This window comes from Phoca vitulina, unplaced genomic scaffold (genome assembly GCF_004348235.1).
Source record: "Phoca vitulina isolate PV1807 unplaced genomic scaffold, GSC_HSeal_1.0 scaffold81, whole genome shotgun sequence".
NCBI classification, from domain to species: domain Eukaryota; kingdom Metazoa; phylum Chordata; class Mammalia; order Carnivora; family Phocidae; genus Phoca; species Phoca vitulina.
The window spans coordinates 4,319,625-4,339,740 of record NW_022589784.1 but is presented as its reverse complement, the minus strand read 5'-3'; the positions used below and the strand labels follow the sequence as shown (position 1 = coordinate 4,339,740).

At 47.5% G+C, this 20,116-nt stretch overlaps 1 protein-coding gene across 1 annotated transcript in view; it reads left to right on the top strand.

Annotated features, from left to right (window-relative positions):
- The window catches only part of RFX2 (regulatory factor X2), an 87,816-nt gene that overhangs the window by 38,404 nt on the left and 29,296 nt on the right, over positions 1–20,116 (top strand). The window contains exons 2-5 of the mRNA XM_032394469.1: positions 9,997–10,109; positions 11,848–11,937; positions 13,955–14,025; positions 15,553–15,814. Coding sequence (XP_032250360.1) covers positions 10,005–10,109; positions 11,848–11,937; positions 13,955–14,025; positions 15,553–15,814 — 528 coding nt within the window. The 5' untranslated portion in view covers positions 9,997–10,004. The remainder of the gene's footprint in view (positions 1–9,996; positions 10,110–11,847; positions 11,938–13,954; positions 14,026–15,552; positions 15,815–20,116) is intronic.

Genomic DNA, 20,116 nt, shown 5'->3' with positions numbered 1-20,116 from the left:
TAGGGATTCCCAAACTTCCCGCTGAATGTGGCTGGTTGGTGCCCTTATCCGCGGGGCCACCCTCTCGCTTCCCCTACTGGCTGGCCCCTGTTCTGCCAGGTGGAGGGGTCACTCAGATCCAGCCTCACACTTTCTAGAGGGACCACCTGACCTACTGTTTTCATCTCCAAGGGCTGCTAGCATAGCAAACCAGAGCTTGTGGAGGAAGGCAGTGATAAAATATGCTGGCACGTACCCTTTGGGGCTGAAAACTGATTGCCAGGTGGGTTTTTTATTTAACTTTTTGGTATGGAAAATTCAAACATCTACAAAATCAACACACAGTATAATGAACCGGGTGCGGCTGCCACCAGGCTATACGCTTACCATCACTCTGCCATCTTGTGCCACTTACACCCACACACCCCCACCCTCCACTCCATGATTATATTTTTACACCGTTTTTCAGGTTAAAATTTACATACCGTAGATGCACAAATCTTGACTGTCTAATATTGACAAATGGGTATTCCATGGAATGCACACCCTGTTCTCATGGAGAGAAATCTACAATTTCTCATCTCCTCTCCTGATGTGGGCATTTGGGTTTTTGCACTTTTTGGCTGTTGTGAATAAAACTGCTGTAAACCTGTGTGTACAGGGATTTTTTTTTTTTTTGTAGACGTGTTTCCATATTTCCTGGATGAACACCTCGGAGAGGAGTTCTGGGCTAAAGGGTGGGCTTAACTTTCTACAAAACTGTCAAACCTTTTTTCTGACATGATTGTATCATTTTACATTCCCACAAGCGTGTGAGAGATACGATTTCTCCCTGTGCTCACAACACTGGTTGTTACAAGACTCTTATTTTAGCCATTCTAGCGAGGGTTTACTGGTATCTCATTGTGGTTTTAATTTGCATTTCCCTAGTGACTAACACTGTTGAGCACCATTTCATATACTTGTTGGGCATCTGGGTATCTTTGTGAAGAGGCTGTTAAAGTCTTTTGCCCATTAGGTTGTCTTTTTATTATTAAATTGTAGTAGCTTTTTACATATTGTGGATAAAAGCCTTTTGTCAGATACATGTTTTGCAAATATTTTTTGCAAAGCCCAGACTGTGGCTTACTGATTTGTGTGATGTTGTTAAGAAGTTTATTTATTTAGGGGCTCCTGGGTGGCTCAGTCAGTTAAGCATCTACTTTTGGCTCAGGTCGTGATCCCAGAGTCCTGGGATCGAGCCCCGAGTCTGGCTCTGTGCTCAGCAGGGAGTCAGCATCTCCCTCTCCCTCTGCTTCTCCCCCTGCTTGTGCTCTCTCTCTTTCTCTTGCTCTGCTCCCTCTCTCAAATAAATGAATAAAATCTTTTTTTAAAGCTTATTTATTTATTTTTAAAGTAATCTCTATACCTGACATGGGGCTCAAACTAATGACCCCAAGATCAAGAGTCACATGCTCCTCCAACTAAGCCAGCCAGGCGCCCCTGATTTGTGTTCTTGAAGTCTTTTAATGAACAGAAGTTTTCAGTTTTCACAAATCTAACTTATCAAGTTCTTTGGTCATACTTATTGCTTTCTGCATTCTGTCTAAGAAACTCTTGCCTATGCCCCTATGTTTTGTCTTAGAAGTTTTATAGTTTTAGTTTTTATGAGTAAGTCTATGATCTAATTTAAAATCATTTTTGTGTGTGGTATAGGATAGGGATTGAAGTTCATTTGTTTTCTTCTTCCCGTGTGGATATATCATTTATTTAAACAACTTTCCTTTCTCTGTTGAGTTGCTTTGACACCTTTGTCAAAAATCATTTGAGGAGGAAAGGAGCTGAGGCTTCATTAGGGAAAAAAAGCAGTTGAAAATGTAAGTATGGGTTATTTTATATTGCTGGCTTTGATTTATTAATATTTTGTATCATTTTTGCATACATGTTCATGAGAGATAATGGTCTAAATACTTCTCTTGTAATATCTTTATCAAGTTTTGGCATCAGGGTTTTGATGACCTCCTAAAATGAGTGAAGTATTCCTTTCTGTATTTTCTGATGAAATTTGTGTATTAATTCCTTTTTCAGTGTTTTATACATTTAACAGTGAAAGGCTCTGTGCCTGAAGTTTTCTTTATAAGGAGGCTTCCAATAACATACTCAATTTCTTTGCTAATATGGCATTCACATTTTCTATTTCATCTTGTGTCAGTTTTTGTATGTTGTGTTTTTCCCCAAAAACTGTTCATTTGATCTAAGTTGGTGAATTTATTGGCTAAAGCTGTTCATAAGAGTTCCTTGTGATTTTGGTTTCTATAAGATTTGTAATGGTGTATCTCATTTCATTTTTTATATTGGCAATTTGGGTTTTTTTTTCTTTCTCTTACCAGTCTTTTATAGGGAGTTGTCAATCTTTTTTCTAAGACTTTATCTTTTTTATTTTTATTTTTATATTTTTTTAAGATTTTATTTATTTATTTGACACAGAGAGAGAGAGCACAAGCAGGCAGAGGGAGAAACAGGCTCCTGGCTGAGCAAGGAGCCCAATGTGGGACCCAATCCCAGGACCCCAGGATCACGACCTGAGCCGAAGGCAGACGCTTAACAACTGAGCCACCCAGGTGCCCCAGACTTTATCTTTTTTAGAGCAGTTTTAGGCTCACAGCAAAATTGAAAGGAAGGTACAGAGATTTTCTGTGTACTCTCTGCCCTCACACATGCCTAGCCTCCCCCTTTATCAACATACCCCACCAGAGTGGTGCATTTGTAGATGAGACTTGCACTGACATGACACATCTTCATCACCAAAAGTCCATAATTGACATCGGGGTTCCCTCCTAATGTTGTACATTCTCTGGGTTTGGACAGATGTATAATGACATGTGTCCACCATTACAGTATCACACCGAGTAATTTCTCTACCCTAAAAATCCTCTGTGCTCCACTGATTCATCCCTCCTTCCCCTTAAACCTCTGGCAACCACTGATCTTTTTACCCTCTCCATAGTTTTTCCTTTTCCAGAATTGTTGTATTGTTAGAATCATACAGCACATATGGATTTACTCTTACTTAATAGGATGAATTTATGTTTCCTCCATGTCTTTTCATGGCTTTTATAGCTCATTTCTTTTTCAAAGAAATTTCAGTTTGGGGGAAATTTTGGTTCTGTTCATTTTCTCCATGGTTTGTGGAGTTTTATTTCTTTTTTATTATTATTATTTCCTTTTTTCTGCTTAAGTTTAGTTTGCTTGTCTTTTTATAGCTTCCTAAGGCTGAAAACTTAAATGATTGATTTTTAAACCATTCTTTCTAATTTGTTTATAAAGCTAAACATTTCCCTCTAAGCACTGCTTTAGATACATCCCTAAATTTTGATATATGGTGTTTTCATTATTATTCAGTTCAAAATATTTTCTAATTTCTTTTATGGTTTATTCTTTGCCTATGGGTTATTTTAGAGGTGCATTTTAAATTTTCTAAATATTCAGCATTTTTCTAGACATCTTACTGACCTCTAATTTATTCTCTTGTCAAAATACATATATGCTCTGTATAATTCAATCTTTTGAAACGTATTGAGACTTGTTTTGTGGCCCAGAATATGACCCATCTTAGTGAATATTCCTTGTACATTTGAAAAGAACGTGCAGGTTTGGGTTGTTGTGCTCTATAAATGTCAGATCACTGTGGTTGATAGTGTTACCCAGATAAATCCTTCCTGGTGTTTTTGTTTAGTTTCTATCAAAATTACTGAGAGAAGAGTGTCTAAAATCTCTAACTGTGACTCTTTATCTATTTTTTCCTTTAGTTTAGTTCTGTTAATTTTTTCTTTGTGTATTTTGAAGCTATACTACTAGGTGCATACACTTCTATAATGATTATGTCATTATCAATTTATCAGGATGGAATGTCCCTCCCTCATTATTTCTAGTAGTATTCCTTGTCTTGAAGGAATTTTGTCTCATTATTATAGCCACTCCAGCTTAATTAGAGTTTGCATGGTATATCTTTTTCCATTCTATTACTTTCCACCCATGTGTGCCTTTGTATTTAATGAGTGTTTCAGGGTGCCTTGGTGGCTCAGTCGGTTGAGCATCCAACTCTTGGTTTCAGTTCAGGTCATGATTTCAGGGTCATGGGATCGAGCCCCACATGGGGCTCTGTGATCAGTGTGGAGTCCGCTTGGGATTCTCCCCTTCCCTCTCTCTCTGCCCTCTACCCCAGCCCTGTCCCCCCACCCCCCACCGTCGCTTGCATGCACTCCCTCTCTCTTTCAAATAAATAAATAAAATCTTTCAAAAAATTAAAAATAAAAAGAGGGTTTCTTTTAAAAAGGCAGCATATCATGGGATCTTGGTTTGTTTTTTTTTAATTGAGGCTGACCATTTCTGTCTTTTCATTCAAACGTTTAATCTTTTTATACTTAATGTAATAATTAATGTATCTGAATTTAGGAAAGCCATTTTGCTATTTGTTTCATCTGGATTTTGTTCCTTTGTTCTTCATTAGCTGCCTTTTTTGAGGACAAATGTGTTTAGCATTTCATTTACTTGTAACTTCATTAATTTTTAAGCTATATGTTTTGGGGTTTTATTTATTTTTTTTTTAGAGATTACCTTAGGGGTTACATAATGTATCTTTAATTTATCACAAATAAGACTACTACATGTTGTAAAATACAAGAACCTTGCATGTCTAATTCCATTTACCCCTCCCCATTCCTTCGTGCTATTATTGTTGTATAGATTACTGCTACATATGTTATAAAAACACACAATAGAGTGTTATAATTTTTTGTAAATAGATGTATTTTAAAGAAATTAAGAGAAGAGAAGGGAAAAAATACAGTATTTTGTAATTACCCACATATTTATAATTTCAAGTGATCTTTATTCCTTCTTGCAGATCCAAGTTTACCATCTGGTGTTATTTCCCTTCACCCTGAAGAACTTGCTTTTGTGTTTCTCATAGTGTAGGCAACAAAATTTCTCAAGTTTTGTTTATCATAAAATGTCTTTGTCCCACCTTTCTTTTAAGAATAGTTTTGCTGGATATAGAATTCTAGGTTGACAGCTTTCCCCCAGCACTTTAAATATGTCATCCCATTGTCTTCTGGTCAACGTTGTCACTGATGGAAGTCAGTTATCATCCATGCTATTGTTCCTTTTAATATAATATGTAGTTTTTCTCTGGCTGCTTTCAAGATTTTCTTTTTCTTTTTTTAATTTTAGCAGTTTAAATATGACACATCTAAGTTAGTTTCCTTTGTATTTATCATTCTTGGGCTTTGTTGAAATTCTTGGATCTGGAAGTTGATGTCTTTCACCAAATTTAAGAGATATCTTTTTCCTCTCCCATTCTCTCCTTTTCTCCTGGGACTTCAGTTATATATATGTTAGATTGCATATTCTGTTCATTTTTCTCCAATTTTTCCCCTCTTAGTTCTTCAGATTGGGTTCCATTGATCTCTCTTCAAGTTCACTAACTCTTCCTTCTGCCATTTCTAATCAGCTGTTAAGTGTAGTCGGTGAAATTTCCATTTTAGTTATTGCACTTTTCAGCTCCAGAATTTCTACTTATTTTTTTAATAATTTGTCCTCCCCCATTGGGATTCCTGTATGTTCATTTATTGTGCATATAACTTCCTTTAAGTTCTTGGACATATTTTTAGTAGCTGCTTTATCTGTACCACCTGAATTATCATTGTTTGGTTATAATTGACTCCTCCCTTCTTTTTCTTGGGTATGGGTCGTAGCTATTTCTTCTCCTAGTTCATGGTCTTTATTGGGTCCTGGCTATCATGAATGCTATGTTGTAGAATTTCTGGATTCTGTTGTGTTCCCTCTGCTAGTGTTTATCTTGGCTGGACTCAAACCCTGCCCCTCATGCAAATATATCTTTTTCAGCAGCAGCTGAAATCTCCTCTAAGTTTGTTCATCTTTGAGCTGCTGGTTTTTTCCCAAACCCCTGGTGTCTTCCCCACACAAATGTAGGTTAGTCAGTTGGCCAAAGATTTGGATAGACTCTAGGCAGATCTGGGGGCTTTCCCCCTCTGTGGCTCTCTCTCTTCCAGGACTTCCCCCTAATATTCTGAACTGTCTTCTCTCACACTTCAAGACAACCAGATTGCTGCTTTCTGCCACCTAAGCATTCATGGACTGGGGCATGCCCCTGGCAAAAATTCAGAATCACTGGTCTGACTGTGACAGAGGTCTTTCAAGGGTGGACTCCTGGGCAATGTCTGCCTGCTTTGATCACCCCCCAATGTCTTTAAATAGGGGTGTGTGTGTGTGTGTGTGTGTGTAAGTGTTGTGTGTTTTAATATTTTGTCAAGATTTTTTAACTTGTCTGCAGGAGGGTTAGTCCAGCCAGTCTGCTCCACCATTACTGAAAGCCAGTGCTGTTGCATACCTCTTAATAAACAATTTTTTAAAAAACCTTAACTTTGATGTGTTAGGAGTCCTTGATGAACGGACCCAAATAAAAAGAAATTCAGAGAAACAAAATTCAGGAAACTGGACCAGCTTATATGCAACGTATGACCTTGGTTATCTTAGATGGGTAGGGAAGGATTTCATGCCCTCGACATATTGGAGCAGCCAGGCTGGCCCACATGGGTCTGTCATCTGTCTCTGAAGCTAACATTAAGGGATGTGTTCAGGGCGAGTAGAACAGTCAGTCTCAAAAGGTCATTACATTTCCCAGAATAGTCCTACACATCCTTAAAATAACGAGGTAGATTGTAAATGTCCTGGAACTTTATGTAGACTCTCACTATCTGAAACACTATATATCATTTTGTATAATTCGGTATGGGCTGTAATACTAAGGAGACACTGAAGTATTTATTCATTTGGTAAATATTTATCAACTGCCCGGGTTGTGCACTGAAGCACTACCCAGAAGCCATTGCACGGGATGCTTTTGTCCCAGCTGTGCTGCTCATCATATGGATCCCTGCATGAGGTCCCTGGGGCTGCCATTCAAAGTACCACAGACTGGGTGGCTTGGAACAACTGAAACTTGTCCTCTCACGGTTCTGGAGACCAGAAGGTGTCGGCGGGCTGTGCTCCCTCTAGGGAAAGATCCTTTCTGCCTCCTCCAGTTTCTGGTGGCCCCAGCCATCTTGGCTTCCTTGGCGTGTTGCTGCATCCCACCCTTTCTGCCTCCATCATCACGTGGCCTTCTTCCCCGCATGTCCCATTCTGTCTGTTACAAGAACACAGTCCTTGGATTTCGGGCCCACCCTACTCTAGTATGACCTCTTCTTGATCCTTACCTTGATCATCTCTACGAAGACACTCTTCCCAGAGAAGGTCACATTCAGAGCTTCTGAGTGGCCATGAGTTGTGGGGGTCACTGTTCAACCCACTACAACTCCCCAGAGTGACTTGTCCCTTGTGCCCAAACTCCTGTCTTCAGTTTCAAGGGCTGTACCTGGCTCCTGAGGTTCCAGGATTTGGTGATTTTATTTGTGACTTTATAACCTTCAGGAGCACTGCTGTCATTTCAGACCAGATGATAATTCCATTTGTCTTTAAATGCCGGCAGCTTCATCCTCCTAACAGTTTGGGTCATCCCTTGTGGCCCCTCCAGTTCTGTCATGTTGGGGAGATGTGGCCACAAGGACTCCGCACTAGATCCAGGGTCCCTGGACCTCAAGGTTTTGATCCAGACAGTAACATTTTTCTACCCATCTTCCAAACCCACATCACTTCAAAAAACGCAAATTATACGAACCAAGGACCAGCAACTGTGGTCTACAGGCCAAACCTGGCCTGTCACCTTTTTTTTCTTCTAAATGAAGTCTTATTAGAACACAACCAGGATCATTCTGTGTGTGTGTGTGTGAGCAATGGCCACTCTTGTGCCAGGACAGCAAAGTCTAGTAGTTGTAATAGGACCAGATGTACCCAAAAGTCTCTGGTCCTTGGCAGAAAAGCTTTGGCGACCCTTGGCCTAAACACCGTGCACTAAACAGTGTGACAAACAGCACATGGCAAACAGTGTGTTAAACTAGGAAACACATTCGTGTGAAAACCTGGCATGATCTTGAATAACTTGCATTCTGGAAGTTGCGTTCTGGCCACAGTGAGCCGAGCATGGGCTCACTGTCGAGCCTCACGCTCTCACGGGCTCCCCTGGTTTTAATAAGACTTAGACTTTGGAGCACTATTATTTCTGCCTGCGAACAAGGAACTGGCCTCTGAGTCAGCTTTCCCACTCTGTGACCAGTGGATTCTCTCCACAAAGAGCCCTAGTCCAGCGATTTCCTCCCACTACCACCGAAGTGACCCACTTCCTGGCTTCAGATTGGAACAAAGTGGTGTGTGGGGTGCAGATGACTGGTTCCAACGTTGGGGAAAATTGTAAATAAGACCTCGATTAAGCAACTTCCTACAGAATAATTCCAAAGGTCAGGGAATTATTGGGAAGGCAGAGAGTTGGAGACCCAGAAAATACACATTGGAAATTCTCCATCTCCTCCTTCCCTAAAAGAGAAGAAAGTGGGGGATGCCAGTCACCGCGTGCCTCTGAGGACATCTAGTGGTAAGGACTGAGTCAGGGACCCGGGAACCTGCCACAGGCGCAGGCAACACATCCACGGATCCGTCCCGTGGCTCTCAGGGTACCAAGGGCTTTGGGAGGGGAATGGGCTGAGTCCTAGAATATTCCTCGTCGGTGAAGATGGGGTTAAGCCAACACTCAGAGATAAACACCCACACACTGCTCTCTGCTTTCTTCCCTCCTTGTTAGAGGTGGGAGTTCCTGGGCTGAGGAAGCATGTGTAACCTTCTGGCAGTCCGTCCCGGGCACTGCGGGGCGTGGTGTGTGCCGTGCTGCTCAGGGCTCCCCATGAAGCAGAAGTGGGGAGACTCCACTTAACAGCTGGGGGGACGTGCACAGGACGGGGGTGCACCTGCCCACAGAGCCACCCCCTCTCTGCAGTTCGCATATTTAACAGCTTCTCAAATGCCAAGAGCAGCCGGTTCTTAAAGAGTGAAGACCGTTTGCCCTTGAGCATTTTCATGGAATGATTTTTTTGTATCAGCTGCCACGTTGTCCTGGTATGAAGTGAGTCTTTTGGGGGCGCCTGCGTGTCTCAGTCGGTTATGCTTCTGCCTTCCGCTCAGGTCATGATCTCAGGGTCCTCGGATGGAGCCCTGCGTCAGGCTCCCTGCATGGCGGGGAGTCTGCTTCTCCCTCTCCCTCTGCCACTCCCCCTGCTTTTGCTCTCTCTCTCTCTCTCTCTCTCTCTCAAATAAATAAATCTTTAAAAAAATGAAATGAGTCTTTCTGTATAGAATTTTTAAACTACCTATTTGAAAGATATATGCATCTGGCTGCAAAGAAATACACTTTTATGCTTTCTCATCGGCAAGGATCTCTAGGAACAGAAGGCAGCACTTCTATCCAGCCCAAGATAAAATGCTTCTTTACTTCCACTGTGTATCGCCTTTTTCCTCCCTTGGACAGTGTCTGGAGATATTTTTGGTTGTCATGACGGCAGGGCGGGGCGGGGAGAGCGGCGCTCTGGGCACCTGATGAGCAGAGGTCAGGGATGCCGGGGTCCACATGAAGAACGATCCGGCCCTGGTGGTCCCCAGTGCTGAGGGGGAGAAACCCTGCTCTAGGAGAACGCCCTTGTTGTTTGGGGTACAGTAGCTCCCCAGATGGCAAGCATCCATCAAGAGCTTGTGATTTGCTGGATAAATGAGTAAACAGTTGTCTGAGCCCTGGGAAGTCGTTCAGCCGGATCAGCCTGGCCAGGGGAGAAGCAGTTAGTCGTCCCAGCCGGCCATTGAGAAGTGCCTGCAGAGCTGAGTTTTGGTTTTATATTGGGAAAAACATTTCCTGCCCCACCCCCTCTCTTTCTAGGAGCAGCTGGGCCCCCGTTTCCCTGTCCTCCTTACACATTTGAATTTTGAAGACTGTAGGTAATAACCACTCGCCGATCTTGTGCGTGTCTGATGTTGCCTCTTGGGGTTTCGTGATGGCAACCCTGCTCCACTCAACCTCTCTCCACCTTTCTTTAGAACTGAGCATGCAGAATTCAGAGGGTGGATCCGATTCGCCAGCTTCTGTGACTCTGTGTCCGTCAGCGGCAGCCCAGGCCCCCGCGGCCCCGCCGGTACCGGCCTCCCCGCAGGTAACAGACCGGCGCGCCTGCTGCTCGGGGAAAACCTGCGTGGCCAGTGCAGGGGCGGGGGGCACATCCTCTTAGGTTTTGAAAAACACCCGAGTCAGCAGAGAGAGCTTTCCCAAATTAACATGTCAGTCGCTATTTGTTGAAAAGGTCCCACCAAGGACTCAAGGATACAAACACGAAAAGAAACCAACTTAGTCTCTTCCTCTCGTTTAATGGAAGTTTTCTCGTACCTGGGAATTAACCCTGTTACCCAGGAAGACTTTATGGATAAGGCAAAAGATCGGTTAGAATTCTAGCATTAGAATGGATATATTCTTTAAAATTTACAGAGAGAGGGGCTCCTGGGTGGCTCAGTCAGTTAAGCAGCTGCTTTCGGCTCAGGTCATGATCCCAGGGTCCTGAGATCGAGCCCCGCATCAGGCTCCCTGCTGAGCGGGGAGCCTGCTTCTCCCTCTCCCTCTGCCTGCCTGCCGCTCGCCCTGCTTGTGCTCTCTCTCTCACTATCTGTCTCTGTGTCAAATAAATAAATAAAAAGTCTTTTAAAAAAAAAAAATCTCTAAAATTTGCAGAGAGACTTTCCACATGAAGGCTCCTGACTTCCAGGTTTCTGCCATGGATGGAAATACATCATAGACACAAACATAAAATTAGTGACATAAGATCACACAAAGCTGAGGGCAGTGGAACAGACTGGAAGCTTGGAGGCGTGTGCAGAGGCCCACTGTGGCTGTGTGACCCCCCCACGAGCCGTATTCCAGAAGTTAGAAGCATGACAGAATTGATGAAGCTGAAAACGCCCCTTCATTCAGCAAAAACAAAAAGGCAGACCTCAGAGAGCTTTATTCATTTTAGAAAGGACAATCAGACTTGTTTAGCTTCTATTTCTTACAAATACAGCAGCCCCCGCGTGGGCCTTGCAAGCCCCTCCCAGGGTGCCAAGGGGGCATGATCAGATTCAGTGGTAGCCTAATTGATTTGTTTCCCTGCCCGCTTGAAGCTGACCCTTCAGCCCTCCATCCCCTGGCTGTCTGGTGCCAGGGGCCCACCTCCAGGGGCGCACCATGGCCACGGTGTCCCTCCCCAGTTCCAGGCGTTCCATCCCTGCTAGAGACGCATCCAGTCCCCCCAGGTGTCTCCTCTGCTCCTCGCGCAGAGACTTCCTGCTGCTTACTTGGGGCTCTCCCTTTCTGGAAAGCTGCAAGCACTCATGCTCACGGGCCGCCCTGCCTTCCCTCAACAGTGGGTGCCTCGCTCCTTGCCAGAGAGAGGCATTCCTGCCGCCTCACTTAGCCGGGTGTGCGCCTCCCGCTTCACCTCCCCGCGCTGCGCCCTCGGGCCCAGCTTCCCACCACGGCGGCCCTGTTCTGCCACCAGCCCCAGCTTGGTGCCAGGGACGGGGGAGGGTGGCGTGGACAGCTGTCTAGAGGGTCCTTCTTTTCACCCGGCCTCTCAGCTTGGTGCCAGGGACAGCCCACGTCACCTTGCAGAACAGACCCCAGGGAGGGAGAGCTGCTGGGGGCAGGTGAAGGTGCGTGTGCTGGTGCACGTGAACGAGTGTGTGTGTGTGTGTGTGTGTGCGTGCGCGTGCACACACACTGTCCTGTCCTCCTATCAGTCCTGCTTATGTGTCTGTCAGGTGACAGTGGAGAAGGTAGCGGTGCTCTGGTTGTAATCTGTGTTTGTTTTAAGGGCTAAACTCTGACTAAAGTCTAAACGTCCTTCTCTCCTTCCCTTTCAGAGGGTGTTGGTCCAGGCAGCGGGCTCGGCTCCCAAAGGGGCCCAGATGCAGCCAATCTCCCTCCCCAGGGTCCAACAGGTGCCACAGCAGGTAACCACAGCACAGGGGACATGGGGCACGGTAGCCCTTAGCGATCTGCAGCCCTCTCTGAACGAGGCATCCTTTCCTCTTGTTGCCGTTCCTTGGTCTTTAGTATCTTCAGTTCTTGACCAGAAGGTTCTTTCGGAAGCTATGTTTAAAAAAAAAAAAAAAAAGAATCTTTTACTGCAGAGAGTTTGCAACAGGCCAAGGACGCTCACGATCTTTCATTCATCCAGAAACTCAGCATTCGGGGTGCAAGCCAGCACCTCGCTAGAGCACTGGGGTACCGAGGTGGACACGCAGACAGAGAAGCCCAGCGTCTGGGTTGAAGGAACGTGGAACTTGCTGGGGAAGCAAGTGCCGTACCCTCAGACCAATGCCATGACCAGGAAGTGCTTCTTGTGAAATCCAGTGATCCCGGAACAGAGCTTCAGAGCGAGCGCTCCCCAGGCACACAGCTGCACAGATGAGCAGCTCGACAGAGTCCGGGGGACCTAGAGCAGCGGGGGGCAGACCTTTTCTGGAAGAGGCCAAACAGCACATGTTTCGGCTTGGCGGGCTAGCGGCCCCCGACACCACTGCTGACCTCTGCCTCTGTCTTGAGAAAGCGGCCGTGGATGGACGCGGCGGGGCGTGGCTGTGTGCCCGGAAAACTTCATTTGCAGAAAGAGGCAGGCCGGATTTGGCCCGAGGGCTGGAGTTTGCGGACTTGAGCTCTGTAACACGCTGAATTAAAGTCAGTGCAGGCTCTGGGAACGGGGACAGACGGCACACCCCTCTGCCCAGGGGGTTCCGGCTTAGATTGCTGGTGTGTTTAGAGGCGCTTGTCTGGAGGCAACTGGGGCAGGTTTCGGGGTCATGGGAGAGAAGCAAAGGCTTCTGGCAGGCCCAGCAGGGAACCAGCGGTTCTGTCTCAGCTCCTTGAGGGAGACACGAGCAGTGTCATGATTCCAGAAGCTTCCTCTCTGTGGGGCCGGGCCCGCCCCAGCCTTTCTCTCTGGGCAGCTTGGACTTGCAGAGTGACTTCTGCATCTCCCCCAGCCCCCTAAGGCACAGCCCACCCCCAGCATGTTAGTCCCCGGAACCTTCTCGGGCATGCTGGCTATTCCAGGGGCTTGTGTGTGTGCATCGTGCACCGCGTTGGGTTCTCCTAGGAGGTGGGAATCAGCCCCATCCTGCCGCTCCACGAAAAGGCTTAGAGAGAGGCCACGATGAAACCCAGCCCCTGATTCTGTCACCCCAAAAGGAGGTTGGATGAGGCGTCCGTTGTTTCCCTCTGTGGTGAGGGTGTAAGGTTCTGCGCGCGGAGCTCGGGCTTCCACCACCCGGGCCAGCGCCCCTGTCTGCTGAGATGCTGAACTGACGTGGCCACAGGTGAAGGCAGGGGCGTGGCGGGCCGAGGCTCGGGGCTTCCCAGTGCCCCTCTCCACCTCCCACTCCATTCTGCTCAGACTGAAGGTCTCCCCGGTGTGCCTCCCAGGACCCCCGCCCCTCTGGGGAGGGGTGCCAGGGCCACCCAAAGGGGACGTCAGGGAGGCCATGTAGAGTATGACCAGCTCGAGCCCTCTGCCCTGCAGGGGGTGAGGGGTGTCCGACCCCCCAAGGTCACGTTCTGTCTACAGCTCTGGCTTCTCCTGTCCAGCGGGACCCACCCCTCTGCCCAGTGGCTGGCGGGTGGCAGGGACCGACCGACCCAGCTCTGCTCTGCAGCTTTGCTCCGAGCTGCGAGCTGGGTTCCCCCCGACCCGCCACAGAATGGGGGCCGCCCACCTCGCTCCCCTCGGGCTCCGCAGCGGAAACAAGCCGCCGCGCCCAGAAAATGCAGCAGAGCTGTGGATCGGCAGCAGCTCCATTCCCGTGGGGCCTTTTGGTGACCAGTTCCCCTGGTGTCTTGGTTGAAGCGCCGGCTGGGGAGGGAAATCTGACACGTAGGAGTCAGTGTTCGCAAAAGGCACAAGCAGACGCAGCCAGCCGGCCCCTCCAGGAGCCCGCCGTGCCTCACGCCACGTACCTGTTGTCGTTCCAGGTGCAGCACGTGTACCCCCCGCAGGTGCAGTACGTGGAAGGCGCAGACGCCGTCTACACGAATGGAGCCTTGTACGTGGGTCGCCTCTCCCCTCAGAAGGGCCCTCCTCGCAGACAAGCGTGGGCCGCGTCCGGAACCTTCTCTCACGACTCCCCCCACCCCTTCCCATTTGGGGCTGTGTGTGTGGAAACTTCTCCTCCTCCTCCTTTGGGTGATGTTGGAACTGTTACAACAGTTCTAGGACATCAGAGCCCTGTGGAGAGTTCAGAAATCACAGGCCTTTGTAGTTCTCACTGCCAGAAAAGGCAGCCTTTCCAACAAAGCAGAATGCGAAACAAAACCCCAGTCCAGCTTTTAAGTCAGAAGATTCAGTCTTCACAATCCAGGCACCATTTCTGTCTCTGCCTTCTCGTCCTTGCCTGTGTCCACCTCTGGCTGTTTATGATGTTGCTAAAACTCGATTTTCCATTTGTCAAGGACTTCTAGAGCATTCTGCCTTCGAACTCTGTGGTGTTCGGGGCAGAAAATGATACATTTCCCATGAAGCTCATTGCGCTCAAGACGCGAGCCCTTTGGCTCATTTGATTTCCACGACCTCCTTCCAGAAGTTCAGGGATGGGGCGTGAGGGTTGGCCACGGTGATGGCCGGAGCCGTGCGAGTCTCTAAAGCACAGCCCCGAGGCGGTGCCGGACACACGCAGACACACGTCAGTGCCTGGACAGCCCAGGAAGCCTGAGCAAGGTCTGTAGGTCGCCCCAGCATCAACGTCCTGAGCTTCATCTTGTGCTACAGTTAAATCGGCTGTCACTCCGGGAGGCGGGACAGGGGTGCAGGCCTCCTGGAGGCCAGTCAGAGGGGCCTCGATGCCACCCAGAGGGAAGCTCTCGAGACACACCACTAAGCTTCAGGCACCGCCTTTTACTGGGGCCAGCTCTACACGAGCGAGCAGAACCTAAAAATTTGAGTCGCAAACCACAGGGTGAATCATTTAATCCAAACGGTGAAGGAATATCAGACGAATTCTTGGTATCGCTTAGAAATTCTTTTTATTAGGCAATTTCATTTTGCAAACACTTTCTGTTTTGAAAGAATCACGGACTCTCAGGCAGTTGCAGACTTAGGACCAAGTCCTGTGTGCCCTTTGCCCTGCTGCCCCCAGGGGTGACATCTTCTGTGACCATAGCACAATACCAGGAGATTGGCATTGGGATGGACTGTCAGCTAGCCCGCGGGCCTAATTCACACTTAGCAGCCTAGGTGCCATCGCGTGCGTGCGTGTGTGCGTGTGTGGTCTAGGCCATTTTACCCCGTGTGCAGATGGCACGTAACCACAATAAGATACAGAATCGTTCCGTCTCCTCAAAGGAGCTCCCCCACGCAACCCCTTTACACACTTAGAATTTTTCAGCGATAGTTTCAATGAGTCATCCTGTGATCCTTAATATTTCCAGAAATGATCACTTTGAACTTTGCACCGCCCTGACATTTCATGTCTGAATGACCCCGTGTGCTTGGTGTCGAGGGGCTCCAGCTTTAACGTGAAGTCTTGCTGGATTCCCGTGGAGACTCAGACGAGGCCCTTCTCTCTTCCTGACAGACGGACTGCCTATGCCTACAACCCCGAGCCTCAGATGTACGCCCCCAGCAGCGCAGCTTCTTACTTCGAGGCCCCGGGCGGCGCCCAGGTGACCGTGGCAGGCTCCTCCCCGCCAACGGTCCCCTCGCACAGCATGGTGGGCATCACCATGGATGTCGGGGGGAGCCCTATTGTCTCCAGCGCGGGAGCCTATCTCATCCACGGGGGGATGGACAGCACCAGACACTCCCTGGCCCACACCTCCCGCTCATCGCCAGCTACGGTATGTACGAGGCTCTCGGGGGCAGCAGGGTAGACCCTGAATAGACCCTCCTCAGCAGCGGGGATGCTGAGTGGAAGGCAGCCTGGGGTGCTGGAGCCGGAGCCCTGCCACCTGGAAGGGCGTGTGATCCGAGGCAAGTGTCCACCCCTGGGAACCAGATACTCTGTGGTAGACAGAGAGGGCAGAAGGCCCCTCCTGGGCTGCTGTGGAAATGGCGTCTGAGCCCAGCATCACCGTGCTGGGGGGGTACCCCCACCGTTGGCGTCGCTCTCCCAGAGGCCCCGGGCCCATCCATCCGTGTGACCGCTGGAGCGAACTAGGCACGGGGCAGTCCCGCTTGGGAACTGCACCCACTCATTGCCGCCATGCCCCTGCCCCAGCCAATTCCCGACCTGCTTTAAAACTGTGTCTGCTCTTAAAGTCTATTTTCCGTGCTTACTTTTATTTCATTTGGAAAATTAACACAGAGTAAAACTGACCCATTTTGGCATGCAGCCCTGAGGTTTGACGCAACGACCTCGTGTCACTGCGGCCACGGTGAGGGTGCAGAGCGGCTCTTCACCCTAAAATCTCCCTCCTCCCGTGACCCACAGCCCCTGGCAATGCTGATCGGTTATCTGTCACTCTAGTTTTGTCTTTTCGGGAGTGTCGTATACACAGAACATACAGTCGGTGACCTTCTGAGGCCGCCTCTTTCACTCGCTGTGGTGCCTTTGAGACCCATTCACGTTGTCACGTGAATCGGTGCTTGCTTCTTCTTTGCTCCTGGGTAGGGTTCCGCCATACCACAGCTCCTCCACCCAGTCACCATTTGAGGGCCATTCGGGCAGCTTCCAGTTTTTGGTGATTATGAATAAAGTCTCTATAAGTACTCATGTACAGGTTTTTGTATGGACATATGTTTTCCTTTCTTTTGGATCAATACGTACAAGCAGGATTGCTGGTTCACACGGTAAGTGTATGTTTAACGTTATGGAACACCACCAACAGTTTTCCCAAGTGGTTGTACGGTTTTGCGTCTCCCCCCGTCCCCCAGTGATGTATGAGTCCCTGTGTCCCACCTCGTCACCAGCACTTGGTGTTGTCAACCATTCTTCATTTTCGACGTTCTGATGGGTGTGTAGTGGTATTTCGCTGTGGTTGTGATTGGTGTTTTCTTGATTGCTAATGATGTGCTTGTTTGCCTTTCATTATATGCTCTTTGGTGACCTCTTGGTTCAAGTAATTTGCCTAATTTTTTAACTGGATTGTTTGTTTGCTTACTGTTGAGTTTTGAGAGTTCTTTATATATCCTGGATACAAGTCCCCTGTCAGATATGTGACTTGCAAATATGTTCACCCAGTCTTTAGAGTGTCTTTCCATCCAAAATTGTGTAGAGTGTTTCCTCTCACTTCACTGTTGTGTTGGCGATTTATATAATTTTAGAATTTTCTATATAAATTTTAGGTCGTTCTATCTATGTCTACAAAAAATTCATAGTAAGATTTACATAATTTTAGAATTTTCTATATAAATTTTAGGTCGTTCTATCTATGTCTACAAAAAATTCATAGTAAGATTTTGATTAAGCAGCCTTAGACCTATAGATCAATTTGGGGAGAACTGACGTTTTTCCTATGTCGGGTCTTCCCATCCATGAACATAGTATTTTTTTCCCCATTTATTTAGATCTTCTTTGATTTCTATCATCAGCATTTTGCAATTTTTAGCATGCAAATTCTGTATGTATTTTGTTAGATTTATGCCTTAATATTGTATGTTTCTGGAGCTATTATAAGTGGTATTGATTTTTAACTTCAGTTTCCAGCTGTTGATTTTTGGCTGTCGGCCTTGCATCCTGTAGCCTTGCTGAACTCACTTGTAAGAGCTGCAAGAGTTTTTTGCTCTCTGCAAATAGGAACAATTTTATTTTTCCCTTTCCAATCTGGATGACTTTATTCATTTTTCTTGTCTTTTTGCACTATCTAGGACTTGTAGTACAGTGTTGAACAGGAGTGGCAAGAGTGGACATCCGTGCTTTGTTCCCAATCTTAGGGGAAAATCTTCAGTCTTTCACTGCTAAGTGTGATGTTGGCTGTAGGTTTTCTTAGATGCCCTTTTTCAGGTTGAGGAAATTCCCCTCTATCCCTCGTTTTCTTCAAGTCTTTATCATAAATGAATATTAATTTTTATCAAATGCTTTTTCTTCATTGATATGATCATGAGATTTTTTTCTCCTGTAGACTGTTACTGTGATGGATTACATTGGTTGATTGTCAGTTAGAAAATAATTTCGTCTTTTGGTGTGGGGCTAATAATCTGAAATAGAAGATGACGATCTTGCCTCATCCCTGTCCTTTTGGTCCTGATGTGCTTTGGGGTCACCTGACATCAGAGAGCTTCCCGCCCCCCACCGGGTCTCGCTGTCCTCTACGTCCAGAGTGCTCTGCAGGACCCAGTTCTGTGGGCAGGATGGGGAGAAGTCACTTGCTCTCCAGAGGCCGTAACGCATGGGGCATGCCTGGTGTACCAGCTTGCACCTCGCCTCACTCAGTCCCTGCAACCCACCAGGGCCTGGGCACCCACAGGCAACCACACATGTCCTCCCTTGGACGACTGGCTGAATGGACGTGAGTTTCAAGCTGGTATCGATGAGAAAGCATTCCTCACAGACTACATTAACTGTCACAAACACGGCAGGTTCAATGTTAGCAAATTGCATCAGTGCATAATAACAGCATGTACTAGGATCACAGGTCACAGACCTCCTGAGAAACCACAGCGTTCTCTATGGTCCACACTATCCTGTTGCAAAGAAAGGTGCAGCCCAGACCCCGGGCAACCCGGCTACTGTGGTTTGTCATCTGAGTTGCTTCAGAAGAATCGTATTTTCAGATCCATTGGGAATCCATGAATGGGCTGTGTTTACAGCCCTCTCTGTGCAAGCCCGGGAGTGATCATCTCAGAAGGCGGTCTGATTCCCGACCCTGCCCGTGCTGTGGTCTATCAACTTGCTTTGGCATGAGAACATCTCCACACATGCAGCAGAGATCTGTGGGGTTTTCCAGGAGCCGAGAACAAGAACAGCCTTGAGACTGCCCCAGAACTAAAACAGGGCTCCAGCATCTGACACTTGAGGCCTCCAGCTTTTCCTGTCAAGAGTTTTGGGACTTTAAGTCGGTTCTGAAAGCAGAGCGTGAAGACCAGAGGGAATCACCCGTACAGCCTCAGTGAGAGGTTTCAGACTTCTGGGGGCAGATTTTCTTGAGTCTTTATTTCATCAGTATTACATAAATCTTAAAGCTGAATGGCCCACATGAGGAGTTTTGGATAAAACCTTTTGCTGTGGTGCTTTTATTAACCACACAGAGCACAGGCTCTAAACCCAGAGGCTTGCTCTTGCAGTTTGGGTCGTGTCGAGAGGAGGCTGGGGGCTCTCGGGCTGCACCAGGTAGAGACCCTGCCACCCCGGGCTGCAGGAGGCCATGCCGTGCAGACAGGGGGCCCCCACGGGCCACACAGCGGGGACTGAGGAAGACAAATGTTCTAACCAATTCTTACAATAATAAAAATACAGCATTCCTGCCCATGGGGAGACATGCCATTGCAGTGGTTCATCAGGGCCTCAAGGTCTAGCCCAAGTGACGGATAAGCTGACCCAGCGGTCAAGTCCCCCCTCTGAGTGGCGTCTTTGTGAACTCTTTGTTTCCAGGAAATCAGAGTCCTAGCTCATCGGTAGTGGTGGCCCTGGCTATGCAGATCACGAGATCGGGACGGTGTCTGCCCTGGCGACTCCACTTGGGATCGCCACGCACCATCAGCACATGCTGCGCTGAAGCCAGAGGGGTGAGGAGTGAAGTCACCTCGGAGAACAGCGGCGAGGGGGTTCTGAGCTTTCTCGGGCTGCATTCCGCTACCTAAAGAGCTTGCATCAGCTTCGTGGCACCTGATGTGACTTTCAAATATGCCTAGAACTGCACCATCGATTTCTTCCTCCGCCAGATAAAGAAAAACCCTCATGTGTTGGGTTTGAGAAGCCAGAGTGTCAGCAGCCCAGCCCCTTGGGACACTGAGTCTTCTTCGAAAATCCCGAGATCTGGTTCCCAATATTAAGTCATAATATAGGGCTCTGGACTGATGGATTCAAGTTCTACAACATATAACCCGGAAATATGTGACTTGAAATCACAGGAATTTCTTTACTGGTGTCATCAGAAAATCAGCTCCTGCTTTCAACACGTAAGGAGCATCTTGCCCCTGACCACCAGCACACGTGGGTTCAGAAAAGCCAAATCTTGTATTCACTATCCAGCTCATCAGGA